Raw genomic sequence first — 19604 nt, forward strand, 5'->3', positions numbered from 1 at the left:
TTATATCAGCGTCTACATATTACTGTTACTCTCTAAAATGTTTACTTTCAGTTTTTGAGTGTAAATGAGATCAGCTGATGATGGTGATGTGTAACTGACTGACATGATGTCCTCTGTCTTCATGCAGGCTCCCTACACACCATTTCTCACTGAATTGATGTACCAGAATCTAAAGATGCTGATAGACCCTGCTTCTGTCCAGGACAAGGACACACTGAGCATTCACTACCTCATGCTGCCACATGTTAGGTAGGAATCAAACAGATAACCTTTATATAGGCCATAAGAAAGGAGTTTGCATGTAGGTGCTCAGCCCTCCATGCCCTTTATCCCACCTAAGCTGTCAAAGCTACTCCTCAGGCTACAGGATGATGCCTTCTTAGCAAATGATAAGGAGAGATTCTTGGGAAAAAAACAACTGTCCCCTAGGGTACCTTGGGAACTTACTTGTATGTCCCCCAAGGCAAGCCCAAGTGATGTCCTTTCCCAAGTGCTCACCAGGAAACGTAGCCAACCCAACCCATCTCACCTTCTTCTCCACATAGACTGTTGTTTTGGAGTTTCACCTTTTGAGTCTCATCTCTTTTATATTCCTACCTCTACCAATCAGAGAGGAACTGATTGACAAGAAAACTGAGGGTGCTGTGTCTAGAATGCAGTCTGTCATTGAACTTGGACGAGTGATCCGGGACCGAAAGACAATTCCAATAAAGGTTTGATGTTTTATTTTGGTTTTATAGACATAAAGTGATTATGTCTTAGGAATTCTTTGTTAATATAGAGTACCCAGCTATGAGGGGTTTTTCATCCCCTTTTCTGCAATGAAGGTGTGAATAATTTGATGTACTAGTTTAGCTTAACAGCTAAGACTTGAGTTTTAGATAAATAGATCATATCTCATTTTTTCTACCATTTGGAGGACTAGCTGCCTAGTGAACTTTTTTCTCCCTTTTCTTACTAGTATCCTTTGAAAGAAATTATTGTTATCCATCAAGATGCAGAAGCTCTTAAGGATATCAAGTCTTTGGAGAAGTATATCATTGAGGTAAGGTAAACAATTTGTCTTTTTTTTTTTTTTTTTTTTTTTTTTGTCAGTCTTGGGGCTTGAACTCTGGGTCTGGGTGCTGTTCCTGAGCTTTTCAGCTCAAGGCTACTGCCCTACTCCTTGAGCCACAGTACCATTTCTGGTTTTCTGGTGGTTAACTGGAGATAAGAGTCTCGAGAACTTTAATTCCCCAGGCTTTGAACTGCAGTCTTCAGACCTTAGCCTCCTGAGTAGCTAGGATTACAGACTCGAGCCACCACGCCCAGCTAATAACAACTTTTTTTTACCAGTCCTGGAGCTTGAACTCAGGGCCTAAGCACTTTCTTGGGCTTTTCTCAAGGCTACCACTTGAGCCACAGCATTTCTTCTGGCGTTTTGTTTTGTTTTAATGTATGTGGTATGGAGGAATTGAACTCGGGTCTTTATACATGCTAAGCAAGCACTCTACCACTAGATCATGCGCCTGGCCCACTGAAAACAAATTTTTAAGAGGATCATTGCAATAAACATTCCTCTGTGAAGTTTGTTTTTATTTTTGTTTTTATTGTGCTGGTACTGGATTTTGAACTCCAGTCCTGAGTGCTATCCCTTAACTTTGTTTGTTCATGGCTGACTCTCTATGGTTCATGCCACAGCTTTACTTCTGACTTTTTGGCAGTGAGTCTTACGGGGACCTGCTCAGACTGGCTTTGAACCATAAGCATCAAATTTCAGCCCCCTAGTAGCTAGGATTGCAGGTGTGAGCCACCAGCGCCTAGCTTGTCCTAGTGATTCTGAGGTAGAGTTGCTTCCTGCACCTGTACCAAATTGTCTTCATTTTGTGCTTTCCACTGTAGCTGGAATGACAGATATGTGCCATCACTCAAGTTGCACTGTCATGGAGTATCTTGAGTTTTTTCTGCCTGGTCTGGCATAGAATCTTGATCTCTACTCACAGCTTTCTAGGCCTGTATCCAGGCCAATAGATCTTGATAAGAGACTTTTTTTGTTGGTCATGAGACTTGAGCTCAGGGCCTGGGCACTGTTCCTGAACGAATTAAATAACTGTCATCACAAGTTCAGAACATTTTCAAGTATATATTCTCCCCTTAAATTTGACCATTCACAAACTGTGATGTAGCTCAGTGACAAGGCACTTGCCTAGGAAGTGTGTAGCCTTGATTTTGATCAATAACAAAAAACAAAAATCAGTCCCTGGCAGCCGTAACTTTTTTTGCTTCTCTGTTTTGTATGAACATTTCATATAAATGAAATCACAATTCATAATCTGTTGTCACTGGCTTATTTCACTAGGGATAGTGTTTCTACCATTTATTCACCTAGTGGCATGTATTAGTGCATAATTCCTTTATGGTGTTAAGTAATCACTGTATAAATATGCCAAGTACATTTACTCATTCATAGTTGATGGACTCTGCTTTTTGTCTGTGGTGCTTCTGTGGACACTCAAGTACATGTTTCTGTGTTAAATGTTTTCATTTCTCATACTTTTATTTTCTCATTGGTACTCCCTCTAGGAATTGAATGTTCGTAAAGTTACATTGTCTACTGATAAAAACAAATACGGCATTCGACTAAGGGCAGAACCAGATCACATGGTCCTTGGGAAGCGTCTGAAGGGAGCCTTTAAACCGGTGATGATGGCCATCAAGCAGCTGAGCAGCGAGGCTCTGGAGGAGTTCCAGAAGAGTGGTGGGTGACTGCTTACACAGGGCCCACTTCTCTTGGGCCAAAGGATAATTCATATGGAGGCTCTTGTTACACATGTAGCATTACATCCTTTCTGTAATCAAAACCTTTTTCCTATCGCTGGGCGCCAGAGGTTCATAGCCTCCTCAGGAGGCTGAGATCTAAGAATTGTGCTTTGAAGCCAAACTAGGCGCGAAAGTCCGTGAAACTCTTATCTCCAGTTAACCACCAAAAAATGTGGACGTGGAGCTGTGGCTCAAGTGGTATAGTGCTAACCTTGAACACAAAAGCTCATGACAGCATCTATCCCTGAGTTCAAGCCTTTGGACTGATACACACACACACACACACACACACACACACACACACACACTTATAAATCTGATTGCTTATGGAAAAGATAAATGTGACCTCAAGCCCAGCACAACCATCTGACATAAACAGGTACCCACCCTCTGCCATTTTAATATCTAGCCTAGTGATAATGTATTGTTAAAATTCTGGCTTCTAAGGCTGAATACAATGGCTCATAGCTGTAATTCCATCCATTTGAGAAACAGAGATTGGAAAGATCTTAGTTCATGGTCAGTCCAGGCAAAAAAAAAAAAAAATAGCAAGACCACATCTTAAACAAACTGGCCATGGTGGCACAAGCCTGTCATCCCATCTATGGAGTCTCTAATTAGGAAGATTATGTCAGAAGCCAGGCTGTGGCAAAATCATGGGCCCCTAACCTGAAAAATGAACACAAAAGAAGTCTAGGGATATAAATTAAATGGTAGAGCATAAGCCCTGAGTTCAGCCCCCCAGTACCACCAAAAATGGGGTGGGGACACAATACAGTACCAGTGATAGAGGGATACTTGAATAGGAGCTCACGGTGTCTGCTTTTCCTATAGGGAGCATTATTGTGGAAGGTCATGAATTACATGAAGAAGACATTCGTCTCATGTACACCTTTGACCAAAGCACAGATGGAGGTGCACAATTTGAAGCACATTCAGATGCTCAGGTACTGTTTTCAGAAGGTTCTTTGCCAAGACATGAGATCATGCACTGTTCCAAACTGCTGATAGCTTGTCTCAAAATAAATAAAGCATTTATTCATTTAAGATTGGTTCTTTTTAGCTAGGCACCAGCTCACAACTGTAATCCTAGCTACTCAGGAGGCTGAGATCTGAGGTTCGTGGTTCAAAGTGAGCCTGAGCACAAAAGTTTGTAGTACTCTTAACCACCAGAAATCAGGAAGTGGCGCTATGGCTCAAGTGATAGAGTGCTATAGAACTCAAGGACAGTGCCCGGGGCGAGTGTAAGCCCCATTTAACTTCTCTATCATAGGCTTTGACATATGCATTTTTTAAGTGAATGTTTAAATAAGCATGTGATTTTTATTTACAAGTAACTATCTAAAGTGTAGTTTGTACAGTGAACAAGTCAATCCTGGAGCCAGATCTTAAATATTCTCCCCAATGAGTTATCAATTAGAAATAAATTCAGAGAAGCCACTGTCCCAAAATTAGGGCTAAAAGGGTATAATTGTCAGGAAATATACTGGGAATAGATTGAGTACATGATTTCTAAAACACTTTTTCATTCTGATGGACACAATGTCTTCTTCTAGTCCTGACTAGACCTCTTTAAGGAGGAAGATCTCCTGGATGGGATTTGGATTATGGATAGCATTCTGACATGCTTAACTTCACGAAGTTAGGGAGAATGCTTATCAGCAGTGAGAACAGGCAGTCCTCATTGATCACAACACATTCTCTGTCTAAAGAAGTTTGTTTATTCCTTTTTTTTTCCCACCAGTCCTGGGGCTTGAACTCAGGGCCAGGGCGCTGTCCTTGAGCTTTCTCATGGCTACCACTCTACCACTTGAGCCACAGTACCACATTTCTGTGTATATGGTGCCAAGGAATGGCACCAGGGCTTCGTATATGCCAAGCTTGCACTCTACCAGTAAGCCACACTCTCAACCCCTGTGCCTGAGCTTTTTTTGCTCAAGATTAGTGCTGTACCACTTGAGCCACAGTTCTACTTCCAGGTTTTTGGTGGTTAATTGGAGAAGAGAGTCTCATAGGCTTCCCTGCCCAGGGTTAGCTTTAGACAATTATCTCAGCCTCATGGGTAACTGGGATTACAGGCATGAGCTACTGGAATCTGGCTGAATTTAATTTCAAATAAGAATTTTCCAAATGCTATTTTATTTTGATTGAAAGAAATGTCCTGTATCTTATCATCATTGTGCTCACTGTTCCTCCTACAGGCTCTGGTTCTGTTAGATGTCACCCCAGACCAGTCAATGGTAGATGAAGGCATGGCTCGGGAAGTCATCAATCGCATCCAGAAACTTCGCAAGAAGGTCAGCTTGTCAGTTCAAGAACAAGCTGCTGTTTTAATATTTGTGTTTGTTTGGTTTGGTTATTAGGAAAGAAGGGAGAAGCTGGTGGTTAGTCATTTATAATGATTCACTGATCTGTGTTTAGATAGTAATCTGCAGGAAAAATCGGCCACTTCTCCTCTCTACTTACTTACAGGCTAGTTATGACTTCTTTTGTTTCTCTGACCAGAAGCTTTCACTCTGTACTTGTGCCTCTTCACAAGCTTTTAAAGCTTTCACTCTGAGCCTCCTGACAACCTTTTCAGTTCCCTTGTGCTTTGAAGAACTTTCCTTCTGTATTGGCAACTCCCTGATGAGTGTCAGAGGTTAATCAGGGATTACACTGGGTGCCTCTGTGGAAGGCATAGGTATAGTATAGTCTATGTGGGAGGGCTTTGAGCTCAGGGGAGACAGATATGCAGATCTGAACACTGTCTGGAAGGCAAAGGGGACACCAAACACCTACCAGGTGAGTCGGGAAACTCATACTCCAGGAGACACTGATGATAAGGAGGAGTCCCCACGCATCTTCCCCAAACGAAGTGTCAGAGACCTATTGGGTCAAGGTCTAAGGATGCCACTCCAACAGATAACAGTACTTTACATCATGTCCCAGCTGAGCACCCTGTGAATAGGCTTTTAGTTACTCCTTTATTTTAGCATTCACAACAGAAAACGTTAGCTGACCTATCTTCCACCCTCAAGGCTGATCAGTAGAGCCCAAAGCAGACCACAGATCACCTGAAAATGTACTTGACAGGTACTCCCTTCCATGATTATTCAGCATAAGATCTGTTCTTTTGTCTGTATCTTAAGTTCGAGGGGTTTGCTTTGGTTTTGTTTTCAGGGGAGTTGTGATTGTTGTTTTGGAATTACCTGTGTTTACTTGGCCTCATACTTGTGAGGCAAGGCATTTTACTGTTTGAGCCATGCCATAAGCTCTTACTGCTTTGGTTGTTTTTTAAGACAGTATATAACTTTTTACCAAGGCTGGCTTGGACCATGTTCCTCCTTTTTATACTTCCTGGCTTAGCTAGGGTGATAAATGCACACCACCATTCCCGGTTTTTATTTGTTGAATCTCACAAGGATGGCATTTTGCCCAGGTTGGCTTTCAACCTTCATCTTTCCAACCTGTTGATGGTGGTGGTGGTGGTTGTGGGGCTTGAACTCAGTACCTGTGCTCTGTCCCTGAGCATTTTTAGTTCAAGGCTAGTGATCTACCACTTTGAGCCACACCTCACTACTTTCTGATTGTTAATTAGAGATGAGAGTCTCAGATTTTCTTTTTTTTTTTTTTTTTTTTTTTTTTTTTTTTTTTTTTTTTTGCCAGTCCTGGGCTTGAGCTCAGGGCCTGAGCACTGACCTTGGGCTTTCTCAAAGCTAGTGTTCTACCCTGAGCCACCGCACCACTTCTGGCTTTTTCTATATATGTGGTACCGAGGAATCGAACCTGGGTCTCCGTGCATGCTAGGCAGGCACTCTACCACTAGGCCAAACTCCCGGCCCCAGAGTCTCAGATTTTCTACCCAGTCTGGCTTTGAATCACAATTGTCAGATCACAGTCTCCTGAGTAGCTATGGTTATAGTGGAAGCTACCAGCAGCTGACTTTTCCTCCCAATCTTTTAGCCTCCTGAGTAACTATAGAGTTACAGGCATTGAGCCACTGTGCCCAGCTATACATTAAGTGTTTTGGTTTTTTGGTTTTGTTTTTGTGGGTCCTGGGGCTTGAACTCTGGACCTGGGTGCTGTCTCTGAGCTCTTCAACTCAAGGCTACCACCCTACCCCTGAACCACAGCCCCACTTCCTGTTTTCTAGAGATTAATTGGAGATAAGAGTTTCACTGTCTTCTGTGCCAGGGCTGGCTTTGAACCTTGATCCTCAGATCTCAGCCTCCTGAGTAGCTAGGATTACAGGTGGGAGCCACCTGTGCCTGGCTACTATAGGTTGTTTTGTTTTGTTTTGTTAATGAATTACCTGGCTATACATGAGACTTTCATGCCTGGGCTGGCTTTGAACTATGATCCTCAGATCTCAGCCTCTGAATAGCTAGGATTACAGGCATGAGCCACTGACATCCAGCTAAAAATGTTATAGTCTTTTAAATTTTTTTCTAAATGCTTTTTCAGTGTAATCTGGTTCCAACTGATGAAGTAACAGTTTATTATAAGTCTGAAGGATACCTGCATAATGTTATTGAAAGCCACACAGACTTCATATTTGCCACCATAAAGGCTCCTTTGAAACCATATCCAGCCCCTGGATCAGATAAAGTTCTTATTCAAGAAAAAACACAGGTGAGTTCTGAATGTGCTAGACCACTAAATTTCAGATAAGGTCTCACTTTTAAGTTCTTGCTATTCTAGCCTGCCATTGAGATTGATATATTACTCGTTATAGAGTATTGCCTAGGTATTCAATCAGAGAGGAAGTCAAGGCCAGGTGAGGAAAGGTAAAACTATTCTTAAAACAATTCTCATAGTGAAGGTGGCCAATAGAGCATATGTGATGTGCTAGGAAGTAAAATGACTGTATGGTGGGCCTGTGTTGTCTAAAACTAGAAAAATTGGATCTGGTCAAGTTTATTAAAAGCAAACAGCTTGGAATATTTCACTTTTTGATAGTAGCTTGTACATAAAACTGATAGCTCTTCCTATTGTTATATCTAGGGATTTTAGAAATAACTATGAAAATCTGATACCAAGCCATGGAAGATACTGGCCTATAATTCAGAAGGAGGTTATCTCTAATATATGAATAATTTTTTTCCCATTTCATGCCTGTTTTACCTGGAATAGTAGGGAAAAGAGGCTAAAAGTGGTTGCCTTTTTCCCCCCCCTTTGGCCATTCCTGGGGATTGAACTAATGGCCTAGACACTATCCCTGTGCTTTTATTGCTCAAGAGTCGCACTCTACCACTTGAGCCAGACCACCACTTCCAGCCTTTTCTGTTTATGTGGTACTGAGGAATCGAATTGAGGACTTTATGCAGGCTAGGCAAGCATTCTACCACTAAGACTAGTATATTTCTTTTTTGGTTTTGGGGGTTTTGGGGGTTTGTTTGTTTTTTTTTTGTCAGTTGTGGGGCTTGAACTCTGGGCCTGTGTGCTGTCCCTAAGCTCTTTAGCTCCAGACTACCATCCTACCTCTGGGCCTGGGCATTGTCCCTGAACTCTTCAGCTCTAAGCTACCACCCTACCCCTGGAGCCACAGCAACACTTCAGTTTTCTAGTGATTAATTGGAGATAAGAGTCTCACAGGCACTAAACTTTAGTGCCTGGGCTGGCTTTGAACCTCGATCTCAGCCTCCTAAGTAGCTAAGGTTACAGGCGTGAGCCACCTCACCTGACAGACTAGTATATTTCTATTTATTTATTTGTTTTAGTCAGTTGTAGGGATTGAACCCAGAGCCTGAGCGCTGTCCCTGAGCCTCTTAGTGCTTAATGCTAGCTCTACCATTTGAGCCACAGCACCACTTCCAGTGGTTGTCCTTTCAATGGAGTGGTATGCAGTATAATTTCATTTTTGTTTTGTATATTGTTTACTCGATTCAAGCCTTGTTTGTTTTGTGTGATATTGGGGACTTGAACTCACAGCCTAAGCACTGTCCTTGATGGTTAATTGGCAATAAGAATCTCAGACTTTCCTGTCTGCCTTGGCCTTGAACCATAATCCTCAGGTCTCAGCCTCCTGAGTAACTTGGATTATTGGCCTGAGCCTCCAGTACCCTGCTTGTTTGTTCTCTTTTTGTCAATACCGGGGTTTGAACTCAGGATATTGAGACTCAACAAGCACTCCTTCCACTTGAGCCACACCCCCAAACTTTTATTCTTTTCTTTTTTTTTTCATGACATTTTTGTTCAAGCCTGCCTGGACTACAGTCTCTTATTTATGTTTCTCAAGTAGTTAAGACAACAAGTCTGTGCTGCTACATGAAGTTTTATTAGCTGAAGATGAAGATTTTTGCCTGAACTGGCCTCAAACCATAATCCAACTAATTCTAATTACTAGGATTATAGATGTGAGGAATCAACCAGGCCTAGCTGACTTTTTTATATATAAAATTATATTGATTATGTAATCAGAAAAAAATGTTTTCGTTGTTAAGAAAATAGGATAATAAATGGAGGGGGAAATGGGGATAATAAAGTATAGCATTTGCCTTTTAAAATCATTTGTTCATACTAACAACTAGGAATCAGGATGTTGTTCTATGGTGGAGCACGGTGCGTTTAATCATTTCCTCTCATGTGCTCAGTTAAAGGGATCTGACCTGGAAATTACACTCACCCAAGGGTCATCACAGCCTGGTCCTGCGTGTGCATATGTCAATCTTAACATTTGTGCAAATGGCAACGAACAAGGTAAGAATGGATGGCTTTTTCTCCCCTAAGTAGTAGGGTTTAAATTCAGGCTTTATGATATTATGTGACTTTTCTACTAATTCTGCTCTCTTATCACTTGAGCCATACCTCCATTCCTGCATTTTGCTGGTTAATTAAGATGGAATTCCTCAAGTTTGTCTGCCCAAGCTGGCTTCTAATGATTCTCACACCTCAGCTTCCTTAGTAGCTAGGCTTATAGATGTGAGACACTGGCACTCAGTTTTTGTTTGTTTTGTTGTTGTGTTTTGTTATAGTTAAATCTGTGGAAAGTACTGTCATAAGAAAGTTTTCAAAATTGGATAACATTTTCTTTTGCTATGCAAATAAATGTTAGTGACATATGAGAGTATGGAGAGGTCTGCTTTCCTCTGCTTCTAAGTACATCTAAACACCCTACCTTCTTTTTTTCTTCCCCTTCCTTTCCCTCCCCCCCCACCCCCCCCCCCCTGCCCCTGGTTGTTGGGCTTGAAATCAGGGCTTTGTCCTATCCCATGCTTTTTTGTGTAAGGCTTGCACTCTACCACTTTAAGCCCCAGTGCCACTTGCAATTTTTTCGGTGGTTAAATTGAGATAAGTCACAAGGAGCTAGGAATATGGTTTAGTGGTAGAGTGCATGCCTAGCATGCATGTAGCCCTGGGTTTGATTCCTTAGTTCCACATAAACAGAAAAGGCCAGAAGTGGCACTGGGTTCAAGTGATAGAATGCTAGTCTCAAGCAAAAGAAGCTCAGTTACAGTGCCTAAGCCCTGAGTTCAAGTCCCAGATGGGAAACAAAAAAAAAGAGAGAGAAAAGAAAAGTCTCATGGACTTTCCTGCCTGGACTGGCTTTGGACCACAATCTTTAGATCTCAGCCTTGAGTAGCTAGATTTATAGGCATGAGATGCTGACAACTGACACACCCATACCTTCCATACCAAAGCAAATAAACCTGTACATTCTGGGGCAGGGCAGTGTGGGGGAGTGTTTGTTTTTGGCCAGTCCTGGGGCTTGAAGTCAGGGTCTGAGTGATATCCTTGGGCTTTCTCAAGGCTAGCTGTCTACCACTTAACACACAGCACCCTCTACTTCCAGCTTTTCTATGTACGTTGTACCAAGGAATCAAACAACGGGTGTTCGTGCATGCTAGGCAAGCACTCTACCAGTAGGCCAAACTCCTGGCTCTAAACCTTTACATTCTATACAAAAACAAATACCCTATACATTCAGTATAAAAACTAACACCCTTGCACATTTTATACCAAAGAAGGAAGTAAACATCCCCACTTCCACCTGGAAACCAAGAAACATAAGAGCAATGAATTCACACAATTTTCTTTGTCATAAACCTTGATCTTCAATAGCTGAAAACCTCTTTAAACAAAGAATCAGGAGATGAATGGCTTCCTCATTTTATTCTCTCAGAAGTTGTAGATAATTATTGTTCTGTTTTAGCCAGACTCCATAGGAGGTATCAGTGACACGGGGAAGGTGACCGCCGCCACCACCCACCCACCCACAGCACAGACCAAGCAGAAAGCCTGTATCATAGTTAGGATGCTAGGCAATGGTGGGTTGGAGGAGTGGATACGCTGACCTGACGAACAGTATAAGGCCTGCCATTCAAGTCCTAGTACATACAACATTTTAAAGAAAGGCCACTATGGGTTTGTTTGTTTGTTTGTTTTTAATACATTCCCAAAACTTGCGCTCCAGGAAACTGACACTCGTTTGACTTATTCACTTAGTTGGTCTGATAACACCTAAGCTTCCAGTCAAGTTTTGTTTTTGGGGGGTTTTTTTGTTTGTGTTTTTCTTGGTCTTTTATTTCTGAGCTAGTGTCTCACAGACTTTTATTCTGACTGGGTATTTTTCTAGTATTGTGTTTTGAACATAGGAACTCATGCTTGCTAGGTCTGCTTAGTTGTTGATCTTCTACCACTTGAGCCATGCCTTCAGCCCTTAGATATTTTTTTTTTTTTTTTGCCAGTCCCATGCTTGAGCTTAGGGCCTGAGCACTGTCCTTGGGCTTTCTCAAGGCTAGAGCTCTACCACTTCTGGCTTTTTTTTTATGTATGTGGTACCAAGGAATTGAACCCGGGTCTTCATGTGTGCTAGGCAAGCAGTTTACCACTAGGCCAAACCCCAACCCCTTAGATAATCTTTTTAACCACTGTACCATGGAGGCTTACAAATGGCACAAAATGTAAAATGGGCAGAGATTTAAATCTATGAAAAGGTAACAACAAATTACTTATTAGCAGACAGCTCTCAACCCTACCTTCTGAGAATTGCCAAAATATATATTGCCAAATATGTATTATTATATATTACTCTTGGGGAGGGAAAAGGGTTTGAAACCCCTTTGTAGCCATTGACTTTTTCCTCAAATTTAACATTTGCTCAAGAAAATGTATTTATTGGATTTTAAATTTTATTTAATGTGATCTTATTTTGTGTGTGTGTCTATGTATGTTATTTTGTTTTATCTTGTTTTTAGGTGGAGTATTGCTTTTGGAAAATCCAAAAGGTGAAAACAGATTGGACCTTTTAAAGCTAAAGAATATTGTTACTAGCATTTTTGGTCTTAAAAATGCAGATCTGGCTGTCTTCTGTGGTAACTCAGGTATGTGGGAAGTACAGAGTTGTCTGAAGGTCCTCATTTCTTTTCTTCAGTTGTGCTATGAAACCATTGCATTCTGAGGCAGCGGTAGCTCTCCTGCAACACCTATCCTATGTCTCTTTTTGCCTCCTCACTGAATACTCGGATAAAAAGCCTTGGACTTTAGCACAAAGCAAATTTTCCATTTTACCCTACTTCTGTATGACACAATTCAGAGTCCTCCCTGATGACTTATAGCTTTATTTACACATAATGGCTGAATCTTATTAAACTCAGGCACTAGAGTTTTTTTAGTTATGTATACCATGCCATTTATCCTGTAGCATTTCAATTTCCTACTATATACAGGATGAATGTTTAGTTGTAGAATATGTATCTAGCATTCACAAGGCCCCAGGCTCAGTCCCCAACATCCCTCTCCCCCCAACAAATTAAACCTGGATATCATTAAAGAGTGGTTTATTAGATAAGGAATCACTTTAAAAAGGTATTTTAGGGCCAGGAATTTGGCCTAGTAGTAGAGTGAGTGCTTGCCTAACATGCATGAAGGCCCAGGTTCAATTCCTCCATACCGCATACATAGAAAAAAGCCAGAAGTGGTACTGAGGCTCGAGTGGTAGAGCTCTAGCCTTGAGAAAGCCCAAGGACAGTGCTCAGGCCCTGAGCTCAAGCCCAGGACTGGAAAAAAAAATAATAATCTAATAATGAAGTAGGAAAAAGTAAATGGCTTCAACATTGTTATTGTTCCTTTTAGAAATACAAAACCAGACTGACCTACTGAATCTTAGTGGAAAAACACTTTGTGTGACTACAGGATCAGCTCCCTCTCCCGCCAACAGTCCTAGCAGCCTTCTTTGTCAGTATGTCAATCTGCAGCTCCTCAATGCGAGGCCACAAGGTATGTCCTCCCCCAGCGATCCACGCTAAGGTGATTAGAATGTTTGACAGAGTTTTCTTTTTATTTTCTTATTGCTAGTCCTAGTGCTTGAGCTTTTTGGGTCACTTGAACTATAGCTCCACATCTAGCTTTTTGGTGGTTAATTGGAGATAAGAATCTTATGGGCTTTTCTGCCTGGGCCAGCTTTGAAGCATGATTCTCAGATCTGAGCTGCTTGAGTATCTGGGATTGTAGGCACAAGCTACCAGTACCTGGTTAGATGTAGTCTTTCTTTCTTTCTTCTTTTTTTTTTGGTTGTTGTTGCTGCTGTTGGTTGTGGGACTTGGGACTTGAATTCTGGGCCTAAGCTTTTCAGCTCAAGGCTACCACCCTGTCCCTTTAGCCACAGTGTCACTTCCAGTTTTCTGGTGGTTAATTGGGAATAAGTATCTCTTGGACTCTTATTCCTGGGCTGGCTTTGAACCATGATCCTCAGATATTACCCTCCTAAATAGCTAGTATTACAGGCGTGAGCAGTCCCTTATTCTTTTTCCTTGGAAAATGTTCTGGAAGCTGATACACATCTAGACCTTAACAGATTAGCTTTGTATCTTTTATTGTGATAATTTAGAATGTTTATTGTATACTTTTTTACTGAAATCTTATTAACCTGACTGGTCCCCAAGGTGCTAGAAAGTTATTTTTTTTCTTTTTGCCTTTCTCTTTAGTTCTGTGAACTGTTGAAGGCTATTTCTATGTAGACTATACTTCCAGCTGTCAAACTCCCACTTCTGTGCCCAGCAGAGGCTTTGAAGCTTCTTACATAGCCCGGCAGATCTGTCTGCTATCTCCTCTGCTGTAGGGTTCACCCTCAGGAATTAATCTCCTTTGTTCTTTCTTCTGTAGAATGTTTAATGGGAACAGTGGGCACTCTCCTGCTTGAAAACCCACTTGGGCAGAATGGACTCACTCATCAAGGTCTTCTGCATGAAGCAGCCAAGGTGTTTGGCCTTCGAAGCAGGAAGCTCAAGCTTTTTCTGAATGAGGCTCAAACACAGGGTGAGTAGATTATTGACTAGATTGTGTTTTCATTGAAGGTAGATTTTGATACTGTTAACTATTCGTAGATGTGTATGTAAGAGGTAATAACATTTTTTCAAATAATACTTAAGGGCATATTGTAGCTCAGTGGTAGAAGACTTGCCTAGCATGTGCAAGTCCTTTGGTTCGATCCTTAATGCCATTAAAAAGACATAGAGGGTGGGAAAGAGGGAAGGGAGGATAGGAGAGAAGGAGGGAATAAATAATAATGAAAGTACATGATTCTTTTTGTTTTGTAAATAACCTAAAATATTTTTAGATAAATAAGCATATTTGTCCACCCTTAAATTTATTCTTTCCCCCAAACCAAGATTACTATAATGTAAAATAACAGCCTGAAAGAAACTTACAACTAACATTACAATCAAATTACCCTTTTCTTAGGTATATAAAGCACACTCACGTGTATTGCTTTATCGGGGCACATTATAAGAAGAACTAGATTAGCAGTTGACATATTTCACATCCAGTAATGATAAGAACAGAAACTCAGGAAAGTGGCCAACACAAGCCACTGTCTGTAATTTCCTTCTGCTCCTTCACATCTCCCAGCCTCCTTTCCTGGCTGTCCAGTCAACTTCCTTATAGACATTATTCTGAGTTCCATTGTATAATCCTGTGTGTTCATCCGGTTCACTTTACCATTGAGACCACTGGAATTGCTTCCCTAAACAGCTCTCCTTTGTGGGATCTCTTCCTCTACTTCCCTGTAACTCCAAGTACAGAGTTAGGTTCAATTATGATGGAAGAATTTAGACAAGATTCTCATCACTTTTATCCAGGCACTGGTGGCTTGTGCCTGTTATCCTTGCCACTCAGAAGGCTAATATCTGAGAATGGAGTTGGAAGCCAGACTGAGCAGAAAAGTGCTTGAGACTCATCTTTAATTAACAGCTCCATTTAGGCTTTCACTAAATGGAGGTGTTGCTCAAGTGGTAGAGTGCTAGCCTTGAGCAAAAAAAGCTCCAAGACAGCCTCGGGCCCTAAATTCAGGTCCCAGCATCAGCACTAAAAAAGAAAAAAATATTGTTATTACTTCTGATAACATCTACAACTGTAAGGCTTTTTTTTTTTTCTTTGTGCCAGTCCTGGGCCTTGAACTCGGGACTAAGTACTGTCCTTGGGCTTCTTGGGCTAGAGCTCTACTACTTGAGCCACAGCTCCACTTCTGGCTTTTTTTTCTATGTATGTGGTAACGAGGAATTGAACCCGGGTCTTCGTGCATGCTAGGCAAGCACTCTAGCACTAGGCCAAACTCCCAGCCCCCTGTAAGGCTTTTTGAACCCTCAGATTCAGTAATTTGCTGAAAAGACAAAAATCACTGAAAGGTATTATTAACACAGAGAGATTTATTATAGGAGAAGGGTAACAATTGGAACCAGACAAAGAAAGATAGAAAGGGCAGAATCTGGAGAATAGACAGATGAGGGGCTGCAAGTCATCCTTTCTTAATAGCATCACTCCCTGTCAGCCTTCATAATGTGACAGCATACAAGTCATTACCAAGGTGAGAAGTCTTTGTGTCCAAAATTTTTAGAGATTTCTTAATGTAAACATGATTGAGTTACTGCCCATATAGCTATTTCCTGTCTCAACTGTTATATGTGATCGCAAGTCCCCAACCTGTGTCATAGTTAGTCCTAGTATGGCTGAGTCTACTGTGAGTCCTCTCAATATCATAAATTATCATGTGTATATAAAGTACAAAGGCACTCCTATCAGAGAATTCCAAGAATTTTGAGATTTCCCTCAGAGCTGGGACAAGAGGAAGACCTATTTTAATAAATTGTTTATTACACAGTTAACATTTAAAAAATATATATATATATGTATTTGTATATGCACAATGGTGGCTAGGATTATAGGCATGAGCCATCGATGCTTGGCAAACATTTATTTTTTTTAAGGGTTGTAATTGCTCAGGTCAGATTATGAGTACAGTGCGTCTTGATTAGTATTAAAGTATTTGTTAGCTATTTAGAGGAGTTACACCATTGGGCTCCTACTCTGAGAATACCATCCTTTAGTCAATTTGTTTATGTATGTATACATATGAAATCTTTTCCTTTCCATTCTAGAAATCACAGAAGATATCCCCTTGAAGACTTTGAATATGAAGACTGTGTATGTTTCTGTGTTACCAACAACTGCAGAGAGCTAATAATACTGTGCAATCAACACCCATTCCTTTACACATGCATACACATGGACTCACTAAAGATACTTCCTTTGGTGTATGATGTATATGCTCCTTTTGGCCTGAAACTGAAATGGGATTAAGTGACTTGAAACCTTAAATAATGTTCACACTTAACCTTAAATACCTATGCAGTCCTGTTGGGAGAAGTTTATACTGTTACCTCAGCACCACAATTTCTGTACTTAAGTTCTTAAGCACAGACAGTAGATGTGATTTAAATGGCATAATATATATGTTTATCATTTTATGGACTTCTAAAGCCAATTTGAAATCTCTCTCTCTCCTCCCCCCTCTCTTTTTTAGTGGTTGTTGTTTGTGAGGCTTGAACTCAGGGCCTGGGCACTGTCCCTGACTTTTCTGCTCAAGGCCAGTACTCTACTACTTGGAGTCATAGAACCACTTCTGTTTTTCTGGTAGCTAATTGGAGATATGTCACAGACTTTCCTGACCAGAATGGCTTTGAACCAGGATCCTCAGATCTCAGCCTCCTGAGTAGCCATGAGCCACCAACACCCAGCTAAAGAATAGTTAACTCCTTTTATTGTTTTATTTGTTTGTCAATTGTGGGGTTTGAACTCAGAGGTTGGGTGCTATCCCTGGTCTTCTCTGCTCAAGGCTAGTGCTCTACTACTTTGAGTTACAGTTCCACTCCCTGAAATCTCTTAAAGAAATGAACTTATTATATATTTCTGCTACCTGGATTTTCCTGAGTTATTTAATGGAATATTTTAGATCTCAGCAAATCAAAACAATAGCAAACTCTCAGCCATATATGTGTGTTTGTCATTTTTCCACGGTTTAATGAAACTTGAAGCATTAATTGTGTCATATATTAAGATAATCTGTTAAAACCAATAGTCCTTCCCTTGGGTCCTCAGAAAAACAGATGCCAAGGCAAAATTAGCTATGCCAGGTAAGGGAATGAGGAAACAGGCATAGGTAGAGATCCCATTAGGCAGCAATGTGGGTTTGACAGGAGAAAGGCAAGAAGATTATTTAGAAAAACTGTAGACTACAGCGAAACTCTGAAACTAACTTGGTGGGGCCAGTGGAGTCTCCAGATAAGTATCCTATTAGTTTCAGAACAATGATTGGCTTAACCTTATGTTCTTGCTTTGATCAGCATCCAGGATCAGCCAAGAGGATTTGTGTCTTTGGCCTCTGTATATCTAAGAGTAGAATTGATATCCACTTCACACTCTTTTGAAGAATGATCTGATCTGAATGGTGTTCCTCTGTGTACCCAAACACAAGCCCACAAATGGAGAAATGAAGAAAAACAGTAGCCAGATTTGGGAGAATTGGAAAGCAGATAGATAGGTATTAAATAAGTCCAAGCAAACCTGGACAATCGTAAACAAGCAGTTGAGGAATTGAGAAGCATAGGATCAGAATCCTCTGCACCAGCTGCTGTCTGGATGAAGATGAGGCATACACTTAAGGAAGACGCAGTGAACACTTCAGGTCTCCCCGTTACCACTCTGCTCGACAGCACTGGCCACTTTACATGTGAAGGTTTAGCCTGTAGAAGGATAATAGAGTGACTGGCATTGGTACCAGATCAAAATGAGATCAAAACTATTATTTGCAAGTTTGGAGTTCTCAACTCGACCCTTAGATTAAATAATTTTCAAGGGCTCGGAATCCTTACTGAAAGGTACTTTATAAATGGTGTAGTGGTCGATTTTGATTGTCAACTCTATTGGGTTAAATGCCTAGGAAATTAGTGAAGCACAGTTGGATGTACCTATTGGGGTGTTTCCAAAAACATCCATTCTCATTGGGGTCCTCTTCTCCCCTGTCTACACTAAATCATATTTAAGTGTTGGCCCAGCACTAGTAGCTCATGCCTATAATCCTAGCTACTCGGGATCCAGAAATCTGAGCATCGCAGCTTGAAACCAGCACGTCTGTGATACTCTTTTTCTACTCATTTAACCATATAAAAAAAGAAAAAAGAAAAGAAAGAGCAAAAAAGCCAGAAGTGGAAGTGTGGCTGAAGTGGTAGAGCCTTAGCCTTGAGCAAAATCTAAGGGGTATCAACCAGGCCCTGAATTCAAGACACACACACATGCCCCATGAGCCACTCCAATAACACCAAGCTGGAAAGTAGGCTTTTAACACGTGGGCATTTGGAAGGTACTTAAGATTCCAACTATAGCAGTCACCCACTGTTACTCACCTGACATCAGTTGAAGCCTCTAACACGGAGGAAAGAACACAAACCAAAAGCAAAGCTTCTGAGAGAAATCAAACAACGAGAAACAGTATCTTTAAATGTGAACAGCAAGACTATAAGATAAAGGCAAGATGCTGTAAAACATGGAAATCTGAAGTGAAATAGTTCCAGATCACAGAGCAAAATGAAGTACTCAGCATTGAGAGCTGGATGCTAGTGGCACATGCCTGTAATACTAGCTACTGTCATCCTGGGCCAAAAAAACAGCTATGAGGCTCTCATCTCCTCTCAATCAGCAAAAAGCCACAAGTGGAGGGATGGCTCAATGTGGTAGGCCACTAGCTTTGTTGAAAGTGCTTGAGGCCCCAAGTTCAATCCCCAGTGCCTGCACAAAAAGAAAAAAGACTCAACAGAATCTTTGGAAAGTAATGTTGGGGAATTTTTCCAATTAAAAAATAAGAAGAGGAGAAATGACAATTATTGAGTCTAAAAAAATCCAATAATGGGGCCAGGAGTTTGGCCTAGTAGAGTGCTTGCCTAGCATGCATGAAGGCACAGATTCGATTCCTTGGTACCACATACATAGAAAAAAGCTGGAAGTCGTATGATGGCTCAAGTGGGAGACCATTAGCCTTGAGAAAAAAAGCCCATCTCAGGACTGACAAGAAAAAGAAGTGCAATATTAAAAGAACTCCAGAAAAAAAAAAACTGGGGAGAAAAAGGAAATGATAATGCAAACATTTTGTGGAAATTAAACTAGAAGTAACCAGGTTAGAAATATTTTTAATTGCTTAGCACAATGCATGAAATAAATTCTAATACTAGCCAGACATATATATATATATGTATATATATATATATATATATATATATATATACACACACACACATACCACTCCAAAGCTTCTAATGGAAATTTCAAGTTTCTAAAGGGGAAATTATATATGCAGGGGCCAGGAGTTTGGCCTAGTGGTAGAATGCTTGCCTAGCATGCACGAAGACCTAGGTTCCATTTGTTGGTACCGCATACATAGACAAAAGTTGGAATGGTGCTGAGGCCCTGAGCTCAAGCCCAGGATTAGCAAAAAAATATATATATATGCAAAAGATTAGTAAGGAACTGATTTCTCCACAGCAACATAGAGT

At 40.9% G+C, this 19604-nt stretch overlaps 1 protein-coding gene across 2 annotated transcripts in view; it reads left to right on the forward strand.

The window, feature by feature from the left end:
* Nucleotides 1-16775, forward strand: part of Iars1 (isoleucyl-tRNA synthetase 1) — a 62736-nt gene extending 45961 nt beyond the window's left edge. For both annotated transcript variants that reach the window (XM_090329937.1, XM_090329938.1), the window contains 12 exons: nucleotides 128-249; nucleotides 611-713; nucleotides 962-1045; nucleotides 2563-2737; nucleotides 3634-3746; nucleotides 5001-5096; nucleotides 7246-7413; nucleotides 9375-9480; nucleotides 11979-12104; nucleotides 12856-12999; nucleotides 13885-14037; nucleotides 16158-16775. In XM_090329937.1, coding sequence (XP_090186063.1) covers nucleotides 128-249; nucleotides 611-713; nucleotides 962-1045; nucleotides 2563-2737; nucleotides 3634-3746; nucleotides 5001-5096; nucleotides 7246-7413; nucleotides 9375-9480; nucleotides 11979-12104; nucleotides 12856-12999; nucleotides 13885-14037; nucleotides 16158-16240 — 1473 coding nt within the window. In that variant the 3' untranslated portion in view covers nucleotides 16241-16775. The remainder of the gene's footprint in view (nucleotides 1-127; nucleotides 250-610; nucleotides 714-961; nucleotides 1046-2562; nucleotides 2738-3633; nucleotides 3747-5000; nucleotides 5097-7245; nucleotides 7414-9374; nucleotides 9481-11978; nucleotides 12105-12855; nucleotides 13000-13884; nucleotides 14038-16157) is intronic.
* The last annotated feature ends 2829 nt before the right edge of the window (nucleotides 16776-19604 follow it).

Source organism: Megascapheus bottae, chromosome 3 (assembly GCF_031878675.1).
Source record: "Megascapheus bottae isolate mThoBot1 chromosome 3, mThoBot2.hap1, whole genome shotgun sequence".
NCBI lineage: Eukaryota > Metazoa > Chordata > Mammalia > Rodentia > Geomyidae > Megascapheus > Megascapheus bottae.